At 42.4% G+C, this 25,266-nt stretch overlaps 1 protein-coding gene across 1 annotated transcript in view; it reads right to left on the bottom strand.

Annotated features, from left to right (window-relative positions):
• Positions 1-25,266, bottom strand: part of LOC144611910 (vitamin D3 receptor B-like) — a 172,145-nt gene that overhangs the window by 44,447 nt on the left and 102,432 nt on the right. Inside the window, exons 4-5 of the mRNA XM_078431231.1 lie at positions 18,879-19,009; positions 2,780-2,964 (exon numbers count right to left, since the gene is read on the bottom strand). Coding sequence (XP_078287357.1) covers positions 2,780-2,964; positions 18,879-19,009 — 316 coding nt within the window. The remainder of the gene's footprint in view (positions 1-2,779; positions 2,965-18,878; positions 19,010-25,266) is intronic.

Genomic DNA, 25,266 nt, shown 5'->3' with positions numbered 1-25,266 from the left:
CAAGGAATGATACAATTGAAGTCATCCATGGCATATGTGCAGGAGAAAGGATGAGGAAAGGGCTGTTCAGGTGGTGATGCTGCTTTTTTAATCTGCCTGCCATACAAAATAAAAGATGAATAAACTTGCACTTATCGTGCCATTATATGCTTTCAATGCTACCCAAGTCATTTTACAATTGGTGAGATGACAATAACGTGGCCAATGTAAGCAGTTTGTACACACTAAGATCCCGAAAGCATGAATGAGGTAACTAATCAATTAATCTCTTTTTGGTAGCCATGCTTCAGGGATGAATATAGTTCCTTTGGAGCTTTATGTTCACCATATAGACAGAGATTTTCAGTTTAATGCATCCACTGAAAAACAGCCACCTCGAAATGTGACCACATCATGCGACCATTTTGTGCACTGTATTATGCAACAGGATTTTAATGATAGTTTAATGGCTAAATGTGATCGAGAACTTTAGTATGCTAGAAGTGGTGACAAGGGTTAGGGGAAGAAGGCAGGAAAAAGGGATTAGGAGGCAGAGATCAGCCTTGATTGAATGGCAGAGTAGATTTGATGTGCCAAATGGCCGAATTCTACTCCTATAACTTGTGAAGTGCACTTTTGGAATGTTGTTCTAGGTCCTCTGTGCCTTTGATATGCATAAGTACAGCGACTCCTCGGACAAGTGCAGTGATGTCAAATGGGGCACAAACTGGGGTACCGACATCAGTTGCATGTAATTGTACCTGGCACTTCAGACCCACATACACTTAATCAGGTCTAAATCCGAGGGTTGTGACTACTTCAGTGTTATTAAAGGGATTAATTGAGAGCCCACTATGTGCATGATTCTATTGTAGGTTCCCTTTAAGCATTCTTACTTAGCTTCCACACCAAATCTCTTTCCACTTCACCACAGCTTTGCAGCACTATCTTGAGTCTTCCCCAACTACCATTGTGATCACCTTGTCAACCAATACACTCCCAATCATCCAGCCGTCATATCTCCTTCCTCAGTTAGTTCCTTGATAAATCCCTTGATTCTATCCTGTTCCCGATAATCTCACTGACCAACCCATCACAACTCAAACCTGCTTCCAAGTTCAATTCCACTGTTATTAGTCTGAAGAAGGCTCCTGACCCGAAACGCCACCTATCCATGTTCTTCAGTGATGATGCCTGACCCGCTGAGTTACTCCAGCACTGTGAGTCTTTTTTTTGTAAACCAGCATCTGCAGTTCCTTGTTTCTACTTCTTAATTCTTTACAACTGTAGATGTTAACAGAGGAAAGACTTTGGTGTAAGGTTAAGCATGCAAGGCCAGTATTTTTAGCAAATGGAGAAAATGATGGCTGAGAAATTCAAGTGCATCCAGAACTTTATAGCAGATTACAATGTCATCCCCTCAGTTGCCTCCTGATTGCCCAACCACAAAATTAATTGCACATGAATGGGCATTGCACAATTTCATGCTTTAAATAAGCTAATTCTGAGGCCAGCTTTTAGCTAGGGGTTCAGTTTCAAACATCTGATCAGACTATGACTTGTCAGAGTGGTGTGTAGGGTAGGAAGAAACCAGGCAGGCATCTGGACAATCCTTTTCGCAAACCCTGCCCCTCACAACATCTGACTCCACAACAATCCCTCGACCATGTCTCACATAACAAACTGCTCCAATGCCTTTCCCTGCCCCCCACCTCCCCCACCCCTACAGAACAGAGATCTAATATTTACTCTTCCAAGCTCAAAATACAGCTCCTGTGCCACCCTGGCACCTGCCACCCTGGCACCTGCCCCCCAACCCCCCCAACTGCAAAGATGTTTCTTCCTACCCTACACACCACTCTGACAAGTCATAGTCTGATCAGATGTTTGAAACTGAACCCCTAGCTAAAAGCTGGCCTCAGAATTAGCTTATTTAAAGCATGAAATTGTGCAATGCCCATTCATGTGCAATTAATTTTGTGGTTGGGCAATCAGGAGGCAACTGAGGGGATGACATTGTAATCTGCTATAAAGTTCTGGATGCACTTGAATTTCTCAGCCATCATTTTCTCCATTACAACCATGACAACACTCCAACTGTACACCATTGGCAGGAAAATATCTTGGGTCATCCAGAAGTCATGTAAGGCATTTACACCTGCATGTTTTAAACAGAAAAATATTTTTTATTGACTTACTTTTTATCGAAAAAACATTATATTTTTCAGTGCAAGTGACCGTTGTTATTAAGTCCAATCACTTGTGAAATCTATATCAGGGTAGTGTGTGCCAATTTGGTTTATCCTCAGCATCAACTTACACCTCGCCCCCTTCCCTGCCCCCGAGCTTATTCTCCCTCGCATTCTACTTATTAATTATTGTATAATTGTTTTTAATGGAAAGGAAAGGTAAAATGTTTTACAACTATTTTCAAAGGGATATCAATATCAACGGTATCCCAAACCAATCTACTTTTCATCCACCCTCAGACCCCCAAGGCCTAACAACCTGGTCAAAGTGCAATCTTGAATGTGGAATTAGACAATTCAAAGAGTTCTAATGGACTTCACCTTTTTAAAAAATCTTACTTGCGCTAACATTTTTGATATTCATCTGAAAATATTTCAGATATAAAACAGAGTCTATGTGACTGTGATGCTACTGCAAGCAAGATTTTCATCGTAACTGTACCTCACTGTACTCATGCATATAACAATGAACTTGAACTATTCATAGTTTAAGTAATCACAATTTTACTGGAGTTCCCTGCCTTAACCCAACTCACACTCACGATACGTACTCTGAACTGGTTAAAGTCCGAATATGATTCATCATATGTTTTATGATGTGCTTCCATCAATAAGGCAATCATCTTTTCTTGGTCATCTGACAACTTTGGTTTTTTAGCCTCTTTTACGGCTTCTTCTTCTTTCCGTTTTAAAATTATCTCCTTTTTCCTCTGAACTTCTTCATCTGTTAAAATGACTGAGTGGAAGAAAGGGAAACATAAGTGCTTAAAACCATCTTCATCTCTCTTCGATCTTATAGCTCTGCATTGATAATGATTTCAGACAGAGAGCCAGCATTATAAAGCTCAGTATCTGAGACACAATAAATAGTCTCCTTAATCAACTCTACATTATACCCAACATATACAAGGACAACATATACAAGGACAAGGCTTCAATGTCGGGGGCCACGACCGCCCCGACGTGCAGCGGCAGCGTCTTCGCCTGCCCCGGATCACGGGGCTTGGGTGTGCGGAACGTGGCAACTTCAGCAGCCTGACCGCGGGGTGAAGACGGCAGGGGAAGAGAAAAGACATTCTGACCTTCCATCACAGTGAGGAGGTGACTGGAGAAGACTCACTGTGATGGATGTTTCTTTTTTTTGTTTTGTGTTGGTTTGTGGTTGTGTGTGTAATTGATTTTATTGCTCTTACTGTTGGACTGTTGGTGACAAAATCTCGTCCAAAAGACTTGTTTTTTTTGGATGACAATAAAATTCTGATTCTGATTCTGATTGATACGAAGGGAACCGTTGAAACAAATCAACATTTGTTCCATAAATAACAATGACAGTAAATCAACCATGATACCCATTGCCAATAAAGCACCCTGATGTTGGACATGTAAAATATGCATGAAGAAACCAACAATTTAATCTGAAATTTATGAATACCAAACAGAATTTACGCATTTGCAAAAAAACTTTCCTAATGGCCTGCATTTCAAATTGCAAAAGTTGCATCTCAAATATTTCAAGTTGTCCCAGGTCTCTTTCAAAACAAGCGTTTTATTTTGGTTGTCCTTTGTGACATTTAGGATTCTGGGTTGAGACAGACAGTCCCACAATATGATAATATATTATCTCATAGAACTATATTTTAGTTTTAGTTTAGTTAATAGATAATAGATAATAGACAATAGGTGCAGGAGTAGGCCATTCAGCCCTTCGAGCCAGCACCGCCATTCAATGCGATCATGGCTGATCACTCTCAATCAGTACCCCGTTCCTGCCTTCTCCCCATACCCCCTAACTCCGCTATCCTTAAGAGCTCTATCCAGCTCTCTCTTGAAAGCATCCAACGAACTGGCCTCCACTGCCTTCTGAGGCAGAGAATTCCACACCTTCACCACCCTCTGACTGAAAAAGTTCTTCCTCATCTCCGTTCTAAATGGCCTACCCCTTATTCTTAAACTGTGGCCCCTTGTTCTGGACTCCCCCAACATTGGGAACATGTTATCTGCCTCTAATGTGTCCAATCCCCTAATTATCTTATATGTTTCAATAAGATCCCCCCTCATCCTTCTAAATTCCAGTGTATACAAGCCCAGTCGCTCCAGCCTTTCAACATACGACAGTCCCGCCATTCCGGGAATTAACCTAGTGAACCTACGCTGCACGCCCTCCATAGCAAGAATATCCTTCCTCAAATTTGGAGACCAAAACTGTTTAGAGATACAGCATAGAAACAAGCCCTTCTGCCCACTGAGTCTACGCCGTTCAGCGATCATCTGTACACTAGTTCTATCCTACACACTAGGGACAATTTACAGGAGCAAATTAACCTGCAAACCTGTACATCTTTGAATGTGGGAGGAAACTGGAGCACCCGGAGCAAACCCACGCGGTCACAGGGAGAACATACAAACTCCGTACAGACAGCACCCGTAGTCAGGATCAAACCCGGGTGTCCGGCGCTGTAAGGCAGAAACTGCTGCGCCACTGTGCCGCCTACAAAAAAATATTAATGAGGGACACTCAGTTTGAATTGGGGACCTCTTGGTCTGCAGTGAAATGCTCTACCACAGAACTACACCCTCTATACCTGCTGCAACATTTTCTGGAATTGTTCTGTTAAGTAACTAAATTAATTGATTGACAGAAATTCTTGCCACAAAATGCTTGTTTTTTTTTTACACACATACACAGCAACAAATTACATTTTGTAACACCTTCAATATTCTGGACAGTTACATTATCAAATAAAAATTGATGTTGAGCCACAAAGGATATTAGGACGGATGATTAAAAGCTTGGCCCAAGAGAGGTCTTATCTACCGTATTAAATGATAAGGGAGAGAGAAGAGGGAGCGTGAGAGGTTCAGAAGGTATTCCCGACCTTGGTGTTGTGGCACCTGAATGCACGGCAACTTATAGTGGAAAAACAGGGATGAGCACGAGGGCAAAATTAAAAGGATGTGTAGATTTCTGAGCGTTCTAGGACTGGAGAAGAATATAGAGACAGGAAAGGATGAGACCACGGACGTATCTGAAAACAAGAATGTGAATTTAAAAATTGAGGTATTGCTAAACTAAGAGCTTATGTAGTTCTATCCAGCAGTCAGATGATTTAGGTGTTGCAGGGTTTTGCATCACCTAAAAGCTACAGAGACTAGAACAAGGTTGATATGGAATAATCAGGTACAGAAATAACAAAGGCATGGTTCAGAGTTTCAGCTGCAGAAAATAAATATCACTAGTATATAATGACACACTGGACCAGTCAAAGCACATCCATTTGATTGATGGTATGTGCATTGTATGAAAGATAGATATGCTTCTTGCATGGTGAGAAAATTGAATCTGGTATAAGTGCATCGTGAAACATCATAATTTATATCAATGAAAATAATTCCATTCATACAAGTTATTGAAACAATTTTAAACTTGAGCAAGTGAACCTGCTGTGGTCGGTCACAGGATATAACACAACAAATCATGCTGCTACCGATGTTGTTGCATGTAACTTTGTCCGGGACTTGAAGGCCACAAAATCTAATTGCTTAAAATAAACATTTGCTGAGATCGATTCATGATTACTGGTTTCTTTGTAGTTTGCCAGCTGTAGGAAATTCCCAAGCTCCGAAAGTGACTGCCTTGCCTTCCTTTTTATCAAACAATGTTGCCTACACAGCAAATTGTGACTCTGATGTGTACCATGGTTTCCAGTCCAGAACGAAAGGAATGGAAAGCTTCTCTTTCCAGCAGATGTAACAATCCTACATGGAGCTTGTCGGTATGGTTGCAACTAAGATTCTAACGGTATAACCCTCACCACAAAACCATTCTTAATGAAAAAAATATTTTTCCATTTCCGTTCAAAACCCAAGTCCATTCCAGATTTGAACACTAGGGTCTTTTCTAACGTACATCTGGATAGGATGAGGGGAAAAGCTGGCCAACTTGGAACTATAAATCTCTTTCATCAGCTGTTCTGAACCCTGCTCTTCTTCCTAAGCTGCAAATATTTATCCAACACGTCTCTTCTTCCTTTATTCTCACTGTTAAAATTAAAAAATGACACACTTTTTATTCCAACATAAATTATATAAGCAAAACACAAGTAAAAACTGCAAGACTTCTTTCTTCGTTCCCCAATCTGGAGGCTTTTTAACTCATGCTTTGCATTACCTCATCACTACCCTCTAATTTATCTGACACAATGCAGGGGAAATAGACAAAGCCTGAAAGGTTAAGCCTCTCAATAAATTACACGGAGAATCTGAGGGATTTAAAGGGATTCTCAAGGCCAATTTTCCTGTGGTATGGAGATCCAACAAAAAAGTCTTGATCGCAGTGATGCTCCAAGATTATGTCACATCCCTCCCCTTCATTCAAACAATATTCTGCAAGGAATAACCTGGACAACAGAGTCTTGCTATTTGTCATAAATGCTCTTGGACATCCAATTCACATCAAGCACTTAACTCTCCAAACATCACTTTACTATTATAATGCATAGACCAGAGTACCCTTGCCATACTCAAGACTTATTACCTAATGTGCTTAATGAGACTTATCATTTCGGAGTCAAGCAACAATGACATACCCATCATTCATCAAATTTGGAAGAGGCACAGTATTCAGATAGCCATAGACTGCATCAATGACTCTTCGGAAGATGCAGCCATACAAACAAATAATGGTATATCCAAAAAATTATGGCCATAGTTAATGCGCAACTAAGCTGTTCTCAATGCTGGAAAATTTCCAAGAAGACACCGTCAAATTAGCAAAGAAGGCTGGGTTTGAAGGAGTAGACCAGAATAATGTGGAATAGTTATTGGCTTATGGTGAAGACCTTCCAAATGAGGATTGTTTAGAGCTTGAGCAATAGAGGTCATAAAAGGAACAGGTCCACAACGTAGAATCACCACCACCAAAATAGCTCACTACAAAAAGATTTTCAGAAGTATTCTTCAACAATGAGACTGGATTAACCATCTTCAAAGAGGATTCTCAACATGGAGTGAGGCATTAAATGTGGTTGCATGATGGAAGATTCCTATCTTTGTCAGAGAAAGAGGTGAGCTGGCCAATTTCCATCGACACCTTCTTTAAGCTTCGTTCATCAGCCGATCAGGAACAGTCACAGGAAGGACCCTTGCCAGAAATGTGTACAAAATGGTCATACTCCCTTTCAACTGTAGTTTCATCAGCACAGTGCTGTGCTATTTGGAGTGGTGTGAAGATATTTCTCACTCTAGATTCAGGTAAAGAGCCCTGTTAAACACAAAAGTGGGATATAGAGAGATTTGCAACAATTTGATAGCCCTAATTATTTTCTCCACACATCACCAGTGAGGGATTCCCCTGGCAAAATGCCTTGCAAAATTCGTTGATATAAACTACAAACAGCATTGGGCCCCCAGCACTGATCCCTGAGGCACACCACTAGTCACGGGCCTCTAGTTCGAAAATCAACCTTCCTCCATTACCCTCTGCTTCCTTCCATGAAGTCAATTCTCTATCCAGTCGGCCAGCTATCCCTGGATCCCATGCAATCTAACATTCTGGAGCAGCCTATCATGTGAAACCTTATCAAATGTCATCAATCATTTTGGCTTACTTCCTCAAAAAACTCTGATTCGTAAGACACAATCTCTCACATACAAAACCATGCTGACTATGCCTAATCAGTCCTGTCTATCCAAATGCATACAAATCCTATCCCTCAGAATATTCTCCAGTAACGTGCTCACCATGTAGATGTAGGCTCACTGGTTTATAGTTCCCAGGATTTTCTTTGCAGTCCTTAAATAGAAGCACAACATTAGCCACCCTCCCGTCTTCTGGCATCTCACCTGTGTCTAATGACGATTTATATATCTCAGCCAGGGCGTCAAGCACTGATCCGGGCTCGGAGTTCATCTGCTTTCACCACAATACTCCTTGCATTAAAATAAGCACACTTCATCCTATGAGCATCACCATATTCTGCCATCTCTCCCTGCCTTTCCTTCCTGAGACTTACTGGTCCTAACCTCTACCTTCCTATCACTCCTTCCAATTTCTAACCTACTATTCTGGTTCCCACCCTCTCTAGTTCAAACTAACATGCCCTAGGTATATCTCACATATTTCAATTCATGCCATTGCCCACCACTTACTATTAGTTAAGCTTTTTCAAGTTGGCTGGCAAACTCCTGCGCAGCTGAGCAGCATGTTAGGAACTGCCAGAACATCAACACCCAGTTATCAGGGATATCCTCGTACAATTTACACTGCAATTTATGAGAAACTTTGTTCCCTAAGCTGATAAGAACTACTATTATGATTTTTATTCTCCGCTTAGAGCTCTTCAACCATCCATGAAACAAACGCACATGTATTAGCTACAATTTGGGAAGCATATTAAAGCATATTATTTCTTTTTTTGCAATCTCTCAGCAGAAATAGTGAGCTCAAATGTATTTATCATTATCTAGTTATGCCAGTCACTTCTGTGCCACAACTTGAAGATTGTCCATTTGTGTTGCTTAACTCAGAGACAATTAAAGCATGTTCCGTATACATTCATGTATTTCTGGCCAATGCAGATCCAAAACGTAATCCTGAAACCAAAAGTCCAGAATGCCTACCTAAAAGATTGCATCTTAATACCACAGCAGAAATCCAAATTAAAATTGGGCAGCCAGAACTAGCTGTTGATAAAATGGACAAATGAATGGAATGCCTTCAAATATTTTTTGAAATTCTTCAAGCACGTTCTTGAGTTTCCCACTAGGGAAGGTTGGCTGCTCGAACTAAATTTTGCAAGAAAAGTTATTTAAAAAAAGCCCCAAATTTACCAGAAAATAATTATAAGTTGCATGCTTTCAACCGTCACTCTAAATTTCACAGTTCCCCCAAAGAAAATAATATAAAGCTCAAAGATGTGCCACATGTTTATAAATTCCAGAAATGGTCCCTCTGCAGAGAATGAAACCTCCAGGGTATCTTTCTTAAAATAAAATAACTAGAGTTTGTTTGCATTGTTAAAATAAGTGAGAACATTAATTCTAACACTTTCTGAGGTAACTTTAAACACAAAAATACGTAAACAATATGTGGGTTGATATCTTGCAACTACATACTGCACCAGGGCAGCATAATTATTTGTATTTGGAGTGATGTACTGATTTGAAGATGCGTGGCGAAGTAATACTGTGAAGCACTCGTGCTGTTTTACTCATTTCTTGGCATACAAACCAGACAGTAAACAGATGGACAATAAAAATTGAACAGCTGCTGCCTCATCGTTCCTGCAGAGATAGTAATTTATAACACCACATTGTTTAGTTACTTACAATCGATAAGAAAGCATTGTTCGTATATCTCTCAGGAATAAATTAAATAACATTTCTGAAGTGACCACTCAAACTTCTTTCCAATTATTTTTCACCTTTGTTTCTTTGCGAGTTGTCTTTGGCTTTTATTTAAAAATATGGTGGATTTGGTAACTGTGTATCATTGAGGTACTTTTACACCTGCAGTCGTATTTTATCATGTTTCTTGAAGATTTGTATAAACTGTCTATAAATAACATTTCCAGTTATTTCAATAGCACAGTATTTTTTTACTGATGCGTGCAAATATCTAAGAAGATTTTTAAAAACTGGTTCTTGTAATGTTAAAGATAATCTATGTTTATGGATTTCATTGATTGTTAAAAATGGCTTCTAAGATTGTACTTTTCCAGAATTAAAGGCCATGGTCATGCTTTTGAGTTTGCCAACTACATTTTTTCTTAATTTGCTTTAATGGATGGAAACATTGTGGGCAAAGGAGTACAGAAGCTCAAATTCTCACCCACTGAGTTGTTTTGTGCAAATCCTTATCAAAAATTGTATTTACCCTTCAGGAAACAGTGGTGATAGGAAAAATACCTGGCCAGCACTTTACAGCTTTCTCTGCTCCAAGTGAAATATTAATTACCAGCCAACCCTGGTCTGATGTGAATAAGCTTAAGATCTGAACAGGATTAGTTTTGAGATGAAGCAGATCACCAATATGATCTACTGTTACACTGTTTTAGTGGCACTTATCGAAGGAGAAATGTTCACAGATGTGACACGTAACTCTTTAGTTATAGTGAGAATGCCAGTCAAATGAATGTGTCATGTGAGTTCTCCTTCTCTGAACAAATCTCAAGACAACTTCCATGTTAATGGTTTGAGGTTAAGCCCTCTTTTATTAACAATACTTTTGTATGTAAATTTAATTTACTATTTTATGTTGACAGATTTTGTTCTCATAATTTGATTGCGTAGTGCCATGTTTTAATGCATTACGCAATAAAATTTCTAACAATGAAATCCTATTAGAGTTTGGAGACATTTTGTAAGTTACATAAAATTCATGGTTTTCATTCCTGGTCCTTTGTGTACCTGATGCGCTGATTCACTCAGGACCCTAGACCTGAGCAGTGTATCCATTGCTCAGAGGTGTGCATTTGGGTGCCGATACTGTAATTTTCAGCCAGTGAGCCTCCTGCAGGTGTGAAGCTTGCTTCCGCATAACTGAAAGAGGACCTCGCTGAGCAAGCTTGAGTGGACACGGGGTCCCCTTTGAGATATTTCCTGCCTACTCCTCAGGCTCTCTGCCCAGCCGTTCCCCCCTACCGCTACAACCATAATAACTGACTCCTAGCTTATGGCCTTCGTTCAACCCATACAGAGCCTTCACACCCCCACCCCAAAGTTTGTGAACCTCGCTGTACACCCACTGCTCCAAGTACCTATCTACTGATTTCCTGATTCACCAATCCATCAAACTCCCAATACAAGCCAACCCAACACCTGCAGGCAGCTATTGCATCCCCGACTGAACTACTTCTGAACCTTGATGATAGTCCCGATTTTTTTTTTCTTCCCTGCAACCAACCCTCATAACAACTCCTGTACATATTAGCCTAGTCCACGGTATTCCCATAATTAAATTTGGCAAATAATCAAAGTCTCTTCATAGAAGTTATAGCTGAAAGATAAAATCAACAGGTGCTAGACAATAAACAGTAAGGCTGCACATCAGTTGCCTTCTGACAGGAATTTGTACATAGAAGAGAACTTTTTTTATTAGTTATTTGATCTCACATCAGAATTTTTGTTTTGGTTGGGAGTTTGCAGTTTAAAATTTTCTGTCTGAAGTTGCTTTCGTAGACTCAGCTACTGAAATGAAGTTTTGGGCCTTTCAAATTAATCGTTGGGTTTCGTGCCTCAGCTAAAATTTGACATGCAACTACCAGTGCTATATTCAGCTGCATCTATCTATATAATTTACTCTGCTGCCAGTGTGCACCTGTGGCATTGCATCTCAAGAAATGTCAATCACATGTCAAGCAAAGGAAATTTTGAATGTTATAAACCACTCATATCAACCACATCTAATTGTTAGATAGTTTGGGAAAGCTGCCAAGCATGTAATCACCCACAATTAATTGCTCGTATTCTTTTCTGGAACAAGCGTTTCTGTGCCAACTACTGCCACAAACCAACTAAATACATTTCTCATGACATTTGTAATATAAAATGTAACTTTAGCACCTTCTGTTATTTCCTCATCCAACAAGTTTAGTTTAGTTTAGAGATTCAGCATGGCAACGGCCCTTCAGCCCACCGAGTCCATGCCGACCATCGGACCATCGATTACACCTACACTAGTTCTATGTCATCCCACTTTTGCATCCTACACACTGGAGGCAATTTACAGAGCCCAATTAACCTACAAACTTGGGCACCAGGAGAAAACCCATGTGGTCACAGGGAGAATGGACAAACTTTGCACTGACAGTACCTGTAGTCAGGATCAAACCCGGGTGTCTGGCGCTGTGAAGCAGCAACTCTACCACTGAGCCACCATGCCGCCCCAACAATTCTAACAATCTATAGCACACAATCAAAAAATATGTAAACATTTTACAAGATGTTTTTGTTTTTTGCAAGGTGATTTGTGGAAACTTGGTGCTATAGTTCAGTTTCATTCATATAGCCCTTCCACTCTCTAACTTTTTGACCTCTAATTCCTATTTATTTGTGGAGTCAGTTATCCTCAACTTTGCTTTAGGGAATATTGCATTTGAGACTGAGACTCCATTCTGCCTGTCCATTTCATGTTTGAGGCAACAAGCTTCCATTCTTTGACCTTCTAGGGAATCTTCTAGTCCTTGTTGGGCCAAAGGGCCTGTTTTCATGCTGTATAGCTCTATGAACATATGACTCTATAAGGTGGATGGTCACTGTCTTTTTCCCAGAGTATAGCAGCCTAGCACCATAGATTTCAGGTGAGCGAGGAAACATTTAAGGGTGGCCTGAGAGCCACATTTTTCACACAGATGGTGGTGGGTGTGTGGAATGCCCTGCCGGAGGTGGTGGTAAAGGCAGACACACTTACAATGTTTAAAAGACTTTTGGGCAGGCTTATGGGTAATAAAGGTTTGGAGGATTGGAACCAAATGCAGGCAAATGGGATGGGCTTGATAGACATGAAGGAGGTTGGTGGAAAGGCCTTCTTCTTTCCTAACCACAGTCATAACTACATGACTCACTGACTCGGTGGTAAGTAAAATGGCTGCTATAAGTCGTGGGTGGCAAAAGAAATACTTGAGAGAATAAATTGTGGGGCCACAGGGAAAATAAGAAAGGGAGTGGGACTGATGGGATTGCTCTGCTGGGAGCCGTCATAGACCTGATGGGCTGTATAGCCTCATTCTGTATCATAATTACACCTCACAATAAATGTAAAAGAAATAGAGAGTGTTATATAATGTTATATAATGTTATATAATCTGTTGCTTTGCATTATAATAGCTCGGTCACAGATTCAATAGCTCAACCCTGTTGGGCTTTTTTCTCCACTGAGCGGGACATGGCTCAATGGATTGAGCAGTCTCTAGCATTGCATGCTGGATGTTAGAAAAGTCTGCATCTGAATCTACTGCAACATTAGTAGAGACCATTCTTCTTGATTGGGAAGAACCTAGAAGGGATTTTTAAAATAAATTAGGGTTAAAAAGGAAGCAGAGCATTTATTTACTACCGGCTTTCTACAGGGGAGGGGCGAGTGAAGAAAAGAAAGAATGGTAAACAGTCTGTTAATCGTTAAACTTTATAACAAACTAGGCCAAGTGGGGCCCGTTGGGCCCGTCCTCGTAGGGTTTCCATTGCGACCTGGGGAAATTGCTTTTTTCTTTAAAATAAATCGTCTGTTAAAAAAAATAAAAATCAATCTCAGTGGGGGGAGGTGGGGGAGAGGAGATGGAGGGGGGGGGCGGAGAGGAAGGGGTGGGCTCACCCTCTCCACTCGCCCCACCCCCATTCTCACTGTCCCCTCCCACCCCCACGCTCCCCTCTTCCCCACCCCCACTGTCACCCTTCCCCCCACCACCACCCCCCCCCTTGCCCCACACCCCTCTCTCCTCCCCCTTTCACTCACTGTCCCCTCCTCCCCACTCTTCCCAGACCCACACTGCCCCCTCTCCCCACCCCCACTCTCTTCCGCCCACCACCACCCCCTTCTCCGCCAATCTCACCCCCCTCCCACCCCCACCCTTCCCTCCACCCACTCGCCCCCACGTCCACTCCCCTCCGTGGAGACTTTGGCGGCGAAAGGCACTTACCGAGCGTGCAGAGAGGAGGAGGGAGCTCAGGACTGCTCAAGTCGGGCAGCGGAGGTCGGACTACTCGAGGCGTGCGGCGGAGGTGGGAGGGATGTGAGGGAGGGGGGGAGGGAGCGGGAGGAGGAAGGGGGGGAAGGAAGGGGGGGGTGAGGGAGGGGGGGGGTGAGGGAGGGGGGTTGAGGGAGGGAGGGGGAGGAGGGAGGGGGGAGGGGAGGGGGGGGACAGCAGTAGAGCCCTCGTCACCCCTCATTGACAGGCAATGTCGTCAGTCGGGCGGGTGCCGCATCCCCCCCCCCCCAGCCCCCGAGCGGGAGAGGCGACTGAGACTACATCTCCCGGCGGTCAGCTCTGCCCGACCTGAGTAATGTCAGATGCGGGGACGGGCGGCGGTGCACGGGGGGAGCGCATTAAAGTAAAGGTCCGGGGGGGGGGCATTAGTTAATGTTCCGCGCGGGGGGGGGGAGCTGCCCGCTGCGCTGCGGCCTGTGTGCGGTAACGGTGCTGGGCCCGTGCGGGAGGGGGGACGCGACGGATAGTGCGGCGGCGCGCTGGGTCCGGGTGATAGCGGGGTGAGGGTCTCCCGGGTGTGGGAGACAGGAGAGAAGCAAGGGGAGAGAGGAGAGGTGAGCCGGTGATCGCGGGCGGGCGGGCGGCTCCACTAACGGCGTCCATGTCGTTGGTGTGAGTGAGGAGAGGCCGCGCATGCGCACAGACGCACAGCAGTGCCATGCTGAAAACATTCAATAAATCAGTAGGAGGGGGGGCAGCGCGAGCTCATCTCACAGGGGCATTGTGACGTCACACGCTGAAGGCCTTCAATAAAAGGCTTAGAAAAAAAAAGTTTTAACATTAAAACCTCTGTAACTTAACAAATGCACGACCAAATTAAATGAAAATATCATTTTCCAGCAGCGTTCAGTGTGGTGATTAAGGCGGTGCACAAATTGTGGCGCTACGGTTCACCGTTTTGCCGAAATCAGCCGAAATCACTGTTAGAAACATACATATATATTCATACATTAATTCATATATATACCCACAAGATATGAGTTTTAGTAGTATACTAGCGAAGAGTTGCCCATTCCCACACCCCCCCATTCTCTCCTCCCCAACCCCAATCTTACTCTCCCCACACCCCCCCTTTCCCCACGACCTCCTCTTTTCCCAGTACCCCTATTTCCCCCACCACCAAGCCCCCTCCGGACGACCCCTGTTGTCCCCCTCCCCAGTCCCCATTCTCAGACCCCGCCACCATTCTCTCTCCCCCGGGGGGGGGGGGGGGGGGGGGGGGGGGGGGGGGAGCGCATCAGTGAAAGGTCCGGGGGGGGGGCGGGGATAGCGGGGAGAGGGTCTCCCGGGTGTGGGAGAGAGGAGAGAAGCAAGGGGAGAGAGGAGAGGGGAGCCCATACGCACAGACGCACCACGCTGAAAGCCTTGAATAAATCAGTAGGAGGGGGGTTGCGCGAGCTCTTGTCACATGGGCATTTTGACGTCACACGCTGAAGGCCATTGAAAAAACGGCAGATTTTTTTTATTTTTACTAAAACCTCTGTAACTTAAAAAATACACGACCGAATGAAATAAAAATATCATTTTCCAGCAGCGTTCAGCGTGGTGATTAAGGCGGTGCAAAAATCGTGGCACTACGGTTCACCGTTTTTGCCAAAATCAGCCGAAATAACTGAGAGAAAAAAAGTCTTGACTTTTAAACCTCTGTAACTTAAAATATATACGACCGAATTAAATAAAAATATCATTTTCGGCAAACGTCCAGCGGTGTGATTAGGCGGTGCAAAAATTGTGGCGCTACGGTTTACCGTTTTGCCGTAATCAGCTGAAATCAGTGAAATATATATACAAGTGAGGAGATGCCGCGCATGCGTACTGAGCACAGCCGCACCACAGCGCCCCCCTGAAAACCTTCAATAAATCAGGGGGGGGGCAGCGCTTTAAAACCTCTGTAACTTAAAAAATATGCGACCAAATTAAATAAAAATATCATTTTCCAGCAGCGTTCCGCGTGGTGATTAAGGCGGTGCAAAAATCGTGGCGCTACGGTTTGCCAAAATCAGCCGAAATCACAGATATAGATATAGGGATATATATATTTATTCATATACAAGATCTGAGTTTTAATAGTATAATAATATAGATAGATAGATAGAAGATAGATAGATAGATAGATATGTTTTACCATTGCTATAAAGGTGCAGTTTTCTTTGAACCCTGTGATGATGAAGTTTTCCTCCCATTTACCAGACAGATTATTGTTTAACTCAGTTTCAAACTATGCAGTGGAACAAGATTCAACAGCAGACAAACAGTACCAATATTAAAATGTTAAACACCAAAGTTCTGAGGAGGTATTCCAGGACAACAGGATAAATATCTCCAGTGATGATGACTAGTCTCATGATCGGTGTTATTAATCCTCATTCATAAAGATAGTCAATGTGGATATGTTTAATGAAGGCCACGTCAGACTGACTGAACATTTTGAGGAAGCAACAACGAGGATCAATAAAGGTGATGCATTTGATGTAGTCCACATGAATTTTAGCAACATCTTTGGCAAAGTCCTACAAGGCAGCTTGATCAGAAAAGTAAAAACCCAACAGATCCAAAGGAAAGTGGAAAGTTAAAGGCGGTGGCAGAAAGGAAAGCATAATGGACAATGCAAGTTTTAGTGATGAAAAACTGTATTGGGGTTCCACAGGGCTCAGCGCTATTTTCTGGGATATGGTGACGAAGCAGCACAGATTGTAATGGTGGCATCTCCTGATGATCACATCAAAGATGATGTAGTGGTCACAATGAGATATTGGTTGTGAACATACCAGATTGTGTATCTGCCATAAAGAGTGATATTGAGTACACTCTTCACTGGCATTCCTTCGGAGGCTTAACCACTGTGTGGGGGGGAGCTGATGATGTTGAATATGTTTTCTATATCAATGGTGGAGCTAGGGTAGTGTAGGAGAGGCTAGGGTGTATTGGGTAGCATGGATAGAGTCACAATTAGTGTAATTAATTGTGTCCATGTGCACATCTTTCTATCTGCATAAGTATCAGAAAGCAGCAGTATTTCCGTTGATCTAAAGTTCACCTGGATGTATTGTGTAAGATTATGAAATTTCTCCTGCCATTGCGCCAGAATAGGCATTTCACTCGTGGCCGAGACAACTATATTGACCTTTTGCCAGCCCCTAGAATGGTGGTTGTGGCAGATCTCCTGCAGTGCTCCCCACCCTCCACCCCCATTCCACCACCCACCCTTACACACAGGACCTCATTCCTTGTCTTTCACAAATACCAGATCATTCAAATTTGTACTAATGGGAAATAAGCAAAGGCTCTACATGTGACTATGGATTGATAGAAAGTCTTTGTTGGGTAGCACAGTGGCGCAGCGGGTAGAGTTGCTGGCTCACATTGCCAGAAACCCAGGTTCAATTCTGACCTCAGGTGCTGTCTGTGTGGAGTTTGCACGTTCTCTCTGTGACCGCGTGGGTTTCTTCCGGGTGCTCCGGTTTCTTTCCACATCCCAGATGTGCGGGTTTGTAGGTTAGCTGGCTGGTGTAAATTATTCCTAGTGAGTAAGAAGTGGATGCATAGAACTAAGATGAACAGTGATCAATGGTCGGCATGGACTTGGCGCGCTGAAGGACCTGTTTCCATGCTGTATCTTTCAATGCCTTAAGGGCCTGTCCCATTTAGGCGATTTTAAGACGACTGTCGGCGACTAGGCTGTCGCCGAACGTTCGCCGGGGTGTCGCGGGCGTGATCGTGAGGAGTCTTCAATGAATCGTAGCGGATCTCGGCGCGTCGCGGAAAAAAATTCCAGATGGAAGTTTCTCGGCGACAGCTGGCTTGTTGCCAGGTATCGTAGCTTATTGCGGGCGCTGTCGCATGCTGTCCCCAGGTTTGCTATGTTGTTGCAGATGCATTTAGAAGCATGTAATATTAAATTAAGAAAAGGCATTTGAAGATACCAGAAGATAGTTTTGTTTAACCAATTTATTTACCATCAGGACATTTGACGGGTAGATTGGAGGCGACAGTTTGACGGTCAGGTAAGCGTGGGAATTTCGCGATGTTTCCGAAGGCGGTGTAATCTCTTAGCCAGGTGCTAGTTTCACAGAAAAAGTAACTTGTATCAACCTGACTTGGCATTGTCGTGGTCATTGTCGTAGGGTAAAAGAAAATTTTGGCGATCTGCCTAAAAAATTTTGGCGATCTGCTACGAATCGCCTAAGTGGGACAGGCCCTTAACTTTCTTCCTCTCACATCATATGATTACTGAAGGTTAAACATTTTTCTCAAAGATATTTTTTGTGGAAGCCAACGGTGCTCAATAGCAAAAGGCATATTGCAAGATACAAGTGTATACCACAATACACAAAACAAAATTACTCTTCGTAATTGCTGATTTTCTTAAGGGAGCATGTGGAGGCTGAATAAACACAGCAATTGGACAGCATTTTCAATTGGCAGTCAAAGATGTAACTGATGTGCACAACTGTAAAATTGGCTTATGTCTGTAATTCGTAGTATGTAAAGTAATATCGATTGTATTGAAAAGAATGACGTGCAGTACACAATGATATTAAAGCTAATAAATATATTACTGAAAGTAGTGTAATTGCCAGTGCTCAGCTGGGCAGTTTTGTCACAACAGAGACAAGGTTTTCCTTCTACATTCTAGATACAAAAGATACACTTATAAAACCTGCTGACTGGTGTGAATTTTTTTTTAAACAGTACAACAACAAAAAAATAACTGCCATATTCTTGATGTGATTAACCAATGCAATGGAAGTTAATAAACTCATCTCTAGAGCTAGGTTTCCTGGACATCTAGGCCCGTAGGAAATTTTGTTCAGAATGGCAGCAACATGGGCTATTTAGGTCTTCATCGTTACCACAATTCCATGAGCAATATCATGTGCAGCTGATTAGCAGAAATTGTGTTTCCCAATTTCATTGAAAACTTCTTGTTTGAAGTGTAATTACTTACATTCTTTCATCATGCCAATATCTTGGCAACGCTTGAGTCTACATGCTTGGCAATGCCTTCTATTATCCTTTGTAATTGAACAATTGCCATTAAAAGGACAGGTAAAATTGGCCTTTTTCTTCATGCTTCTCCTGCAAGAGGGTAGGGAGAAAATAAAAACAAAAACAAATTTAACAATGAAGACTATATGTATGCGATTACAAAGCACATGCACAGTTCACCCTAATTTCCTTTCTAAGAACAGTGCCAACAATTTTACAACCATGGAAAAGAAAGGAAGCATTGATGTTGAATAAGTTTATATGCTGTGCAACGTCAGGATAGAAAACAACAGCAACCTGTCACAGATTTTCCAGTCTTAACTGAGGTATCAAGGGGGCGACAGCACGCAATAATGGAAAAGGAGAAGTGAAAAAAAACCAAGCAGGGTTCCTCTCCAAGGGTGATATCCAATGACCTCTGGTGAACAGTGAATGATTGACAGGAATTGATTACAGTCAATGCTACACCACCAGATCTGTTAACATTAGATAGCCTCGCTTACCTTGAGAAGAGCTATTTCAACAAGGACCTGGAGGGCCATTATTAAAAAGCACAAAGCTGGAAGAAATGTTTTTGTGCTATTATGGTAACTCGAATGAAAGAGTTCAAGAATATTTGTCCGGAAAAACTATTGCACAACACTTTTATTTTGGCATATGCAACCAAATATCATTTTCTTCCAAGAGTGAAATGCAATAATACCCATATTTGGAGGGCACATGTCACCCTTGTATCCCGGACACAATTTCTGTCTTGGTTATGCAGAGGTTGATAAGAAAAGCTTCATTTGTCAGATTACAGGTAACTTAAACTATATTGTCCCAGAATGGACAATCACTGATCATTGTACAGGAGAACAGGACGGGATCGCCAAATCTTCACACCAAAGTGCTGGATCAGCATCCCTCCTCTCCCACCCAACACGCCCCTTACATTGCACTGATCCGTCATCCACCATCTCCCTAAAACTCCTGGCTCCTTCTGAGGCCCCTCTAATCATTGCAACTGCCTGACCTAGCAATGCTGCCAAGCCCACAGGTCCTGATCCCGAAAGCCCCAATAAGCTGCTCAAATCCCCTGAACCCTCAGCTTTGACCCTTGTTCAGCTCTCCAAACTGCATCGCCACCTCTCCCCATCCAACTCCTCATGCACTCGTCTGTGGACCTGAACCTTGGCCCAAATTCTCTGACACTCCTTGCATTCAATCCATACCTCCCCATTTCTGATCCCAGGCCCCAACCCACCATATAAATCTTCCTCAAATTTATTCTCTACATTGTTGACTGTTTTATTGTCATAAGTAGCGAAACGGAAGAATGAAATTCTTACTTGCAGCAGCATCGCAACAGGTTTGTAAACACATTCATCAATAGACAATATAATAAACAAACAAAAAAGTTCAATAAATAACAAAGATCAATATAGTGCAAAAACAAAACAAAACCCAAAGTCCCTAGTACTACCAAAGCAGTTCGGAGTTTAGCTGGAGTTCATAGTGTTCAATGGCCTGATGGTTGTTGGGAAGAAGCTGTCCCTGAACCTGGGCGTTACAGTTTTCAGCCTCCCGATGACAGGAGTGAAATGAGAATGTGGCCAGGGTGGTGTGGGTCTCTGATGATGCTGGCTGCCTTTTTGAGACGGCCTTTTCCCCAATCCCGACCACAACTATGTGTAGGAAAGAACTGCAGATGCTGGTTTACACTGAAGATAGACACAAAATGCTGAAGTACCACAGAGGGTCAGGGAACATCTCTGGTGGAAAGGAATAGGTGACTTTTCGGGTCGAGACCTTTCTTCTGTCTGAAATGAAATTTACATGGGGGAATCCAGGATCAAAATGATTCTTCATACCCTGCTGCAATGCCCGTGTTATGGCCCTAATTGGGTGCAGTGGAATTTCTAAGCATTTTTATTTCATTTTAGCCCCAACAGTGCAAAACACGTGCAGTGTAACAGTCAGAGTGGGACCTAAAAATTTGGAGTCCTAAGACAAACAGCTGGGGACAGCAAACCGTTTTATTAGTTGTGCGATTTGTCAAGAAAAAAATAAAAAAGTGTCATAGATTAACAGTGGACATCAACAGCTGGTGATGATTTAAACTCATGGCAGATTTGAATTCCTAGGAACATTCTATCCCAGGGAATTAACATATCTCACTGTTAACAATGTCCAGTTGTTTTCCACAAATTCAAAAGTCTAATTCTGATATTTGTGGAAGAACACAAAGAATGCAACATCATATTGTTCAACTCCTTTACTCAAATAAAGGCTGGAAGAATTTCATAAGATGTCTACCACTCAAATTTCTTCACAATTAGTCAAGACACAGTTACTACAGGGAATAGAGCTAGCAAGAAATACAACTGCTATTTATGCATTTGACGGACATCCACAACTGGCTTCCCGTTTCCCGTCAGAGAAATAAAACGGTGCATCAACACACATATCCTACAGATACTCCTCTCATGATCAGTTTGATTTCACCTGTTACATGTGGATTTTAGCTCTGCATTCAACACCATTGTGCCAGAGCGACTACACTCCAAACTCCCCCAGCTGACTGTGCCTGAACCCCTCTGTCAGTGGATCACCAACTTCCTGACGGACAGGAAGCAGCATGTGAGGCTGGGAAAGCACATCTCGGACCCGCAGACCCTCAGCATAGGAGTACCGCAAGGCTGTGTACTCTCCCCTCTCCTTTACTCTCTCTACACCAACGACTGCACCTCCACAGACTCCTCTGTCAAGCTTCTCAAGTTTGCGGATGACACAACCCTGATTGGACTGATCCAGGATGGGGAGGAATCTGCCTACAGAGGGGAAGTGACACAGCTGGCGTCCTGGTGCCATCGCAGGCTCTTAAGACAGTGGAATTGATTGTAGACTTTAGGAGAGCTCCCCCTCCCCTCCCCTCACTCACCATCAACAACACCACAGTCACATCTGTAGAGTCATTTAAGTTGATTTATTCACAAAATGCTGGAGTAACTCAGCAGGTTAGGCAGCATCTTGGGAGAGAAGGAATGGGTGATGTTTCGGGTCGAGACCCTTCTTCAGGCTGTCTGAAGAAGGGTCTCGACCCGAAACGTCACCCATTCCTTCTCTCCCGAGATGCTGCCTGACCTGCTGAGTTACTCCAGCATTTTGTGAATAAATCGATTTGTACCAGCATCTGCAGTTATTTTCTTATACGAGTCATTTAAGTTCCTTGGAACCATCATCTCCAGGGACCTTAAATGGGGGGCCACCATCGACTCCACAGTCAAAAAGGCCCAACAGAGGATGTATTTCCTGCAGCAACTGAGAAAACAGAATCTGCCACAGGCAATGATGGTCCAATTCTATACTGCTATCATTGAGCCCGTCCTCACCTTCTCCATCATGGTCTGGTTTGGCTCAGCCACCAAGCACGACATCCGGAGACTGCAACGGATTGTTCGATCAGCCGAGAAGGTTGTTGGCTGCAATCTTCCCCCCCATTGACAAACTGTACACTGCAAGGGCCAGGAAGCGAGAGGGTAAGATCATCTCTGACCCTTCTCACCCTGGCCACAAACTCTTTGAAGCACTTCTCTCTGGAAGGCAACTCCAGACTGTCAAAGCCGCCACAACCAGACATAAAAACAGATTTTTTTCCCCACGAGCAGTTGCTCTACTCAACAACCAAAAGTCTGTAGCCTCCTTTTACTCTGCTATTTTATTTCATACTTCACATGTTTAAACTATAATGTTTTATTCTTAATGTTTTAATGTTTTATGTTTTATTCTTAATTGTTTACTGTATGTCGTGTTGTTACTTGTGAGCAAAGCACCAAGGCAAATTCCTTGTACGTATACATACTTGGCTAATAAAATGTATTCAATTCAATTTAAATAAAGTAGGTTCGAGTACAGTAACAAATGATGATGTGGAAAGCTAGGCTAGGCTATATCAATCTCATTTTAAACCACAAGATAAATAACTGCTTGACAATAGGTCCTGGATTAATCTTCCTTTCTTTTCTCTCTCTTCAACATAGAGCATTTCCAAGAGCTTTAACTCAGCAGTAGAATTTATGCCCTGGATTCAGAAGGCTGAGGATTCAAGCCCGTCTGGAGCGTTGAATATATAATTTAGTCAGACTCTTCAGTGCAGTACATCATCCAGACACATGTGGCCTCGGCTTAATGATATGATACTGAAGAGCGTAATGGAATGGTTACAGATCGACTCTGGTGTACCAATCTCCAGAGCAAATAATTTATTTCAGAGAATTCATGGGAGATTCTTGCGATGTAAGTGTTCCACAGACCATGTCATCCCAAACGGTTTCACCTATCTGTCTGGAGACTGGTAATGGCACTAATGTCACAACAAATGTCTTACAAACCTTTCCAGCAAATAAAGGATCCGTGAACCGATGAAGGGGAAAAACAGCTAATGTCTGTATATTGCAAATAAATCGCATTTAAGTCTGATAAAGAAAAAATAAATGGCTGAACAGAAAAAAAAGCTAATGGCGAGAGATATTCTCTACTGATAATGTTCCAAGAAACAGCATCAAACTTAAGCTGTGTGCATTAATATCCCTTCATGTCAGTCATTGAATTAAATGGGAAGGATAGACAAGAAAGTGATTAAGGCTCAAAATACTCGATCGTGCTTGTGTAAATATATCCGCTCATTATTGGGGAAGTCAAATTTCCTGCATAATAGTTGTTATGGCAATTCAGATTTCCCCTCATGGGCCAGTGATAAGGCTGATGAGGAGGACTCACTTGCTTTCTGTAATAAGCCCAATTCATTTTAATGAAGGCTCCAATTCTGGACAGACAGAAGCAAAACCAGAGGTACAAAGCCCTGGGAAAATATGCTATCAGTGACGTACCTTGCACACTTTCAAAATCTGTTTTAAGTAACTCGCTTCTTTTAAATATACTAATTTTTCCTTTATCCTCTTCTGCCCTTCCAAGATGACAGTATATATTGCTGGTTTGGCCCTCCTGTGCTATCGTGAAATGGAAAACTATCATACGTAAAAGCATGGAATTACAAAGAGACATTGATTGTATAATTTGACAAAACTCTGGCAAATAGATTTTAGTGCTGTTAAATGTGAAGTCATCCATTTTGTACCAACAAAGAATAGATCTGAGTTTTTTTTTGGTTTAAATAGTAAAAAGCTAGGAATGGTGGATTTCCACAGAGAATTAACCATCCATTTCCAAAACTCACCAAAAATAAGTGGTCAGGTTAAAAGAAAAATATTGTAAATTGCTCATTTTATATCTACAGGATGAGAATATAATGGGGAGAGAGTTGTGGTGCAAATATACTAAAAGGTGGTTTAATCATGCTGGAGTACTTCATATGGTTTTGGGTGCTGCTCGTTAGGCAAGATATATTGGCCTTGGAAGGAAATAGGCAGAGATTTACCACAATCTTACCAAGATCCAAGGATTGAATTATGAAAAGATATCACATAATTTGGCCTCGTATTCCCAGGAACGTAGAAGGTTAAGGAGGTTCTGTCAGAACCTCTTTCCAAGGTAGAAATGTCAAAAGTTAAAGGACATAGCTTTAAGGTGAGAGGGGCAAAGTTTAAAGGAGATGAATGGGCCAAGTTTTTTACACCGTGGTGAGTGCCTGGGGTGGTGGTGATGGAAGCAGACACAATAGTGGTATTTAAGAGAAATTTGGATGTACATGGATATATAGGGAATGGAGGGAGATGGATCACATGCAGGCAGAGGAGATTAATTTAACTTGGCATCATGTTAATTGGCAACAAGCATTGTGGGCTGAAGAGCCTGTTCCTGTGCTCTACTGATCTATAGTCTATGTTTTATTTGAGTTTTTTCAGATTTTCAATTTATTGGGTGGATGGATAGATACGTTCCATTTTTTGAGGATTCTAGGTCAAAGATCAAACGTATATTAAGGGTTAGACACAAAGTGCTGGAGTAACTCTGTGGGTCAGACAGCATCTCTGGAGAAAAGGAATAGGTGACATTTCGGGTCGAAACTCCCCTTCAGACTGACAGGGTTAACAAGCCTGGGCAGGTGGCTTGAATTGGGATGTAGATCAATCTTGATTTCATTGAACTGTGGAATAACCTCAAGGGGTCAGCTCCTGTTCCTTTGCTGTTATGATCATACTTAGTATATATTTGAACATGTCACAGTGTACAGTAACTGCTTGGCTCAGGTTTAAAGATATTAAATGGGTTCTCATACATATGTTCAGCCAATATGGGATTTTTTTCTGGATGTCATTCAACTTCCAAGAAGATTAGATACATGTTATCACAATTTCTCATTCAATAATTAGCAAACTGTAAATAGTTACTCCTTAGTAGCTGCA

Source organism: Rhinoraja longicauda, chromosome 42 (assembly GCF_053455715.1).
Source record: "Rhinoraja longicauda isolate Sanriku21f chromosome 42, sRhiLon1.1, whole genome shotgun sequence".
NCBI classification, from domain to species: domain Eukaryota; kingdom Metazoa; phylum Chordata; class Chondrichthyes; order Rajiformes; family Arhynchobatidae; genus Rhinoraja; species Rhinoraja longicauda.
The sequence above is the reverse complement of the archived record's forward strand: the minus strand, read 5'-3'. Positions and strand labels throughout refer to the sequence as shown.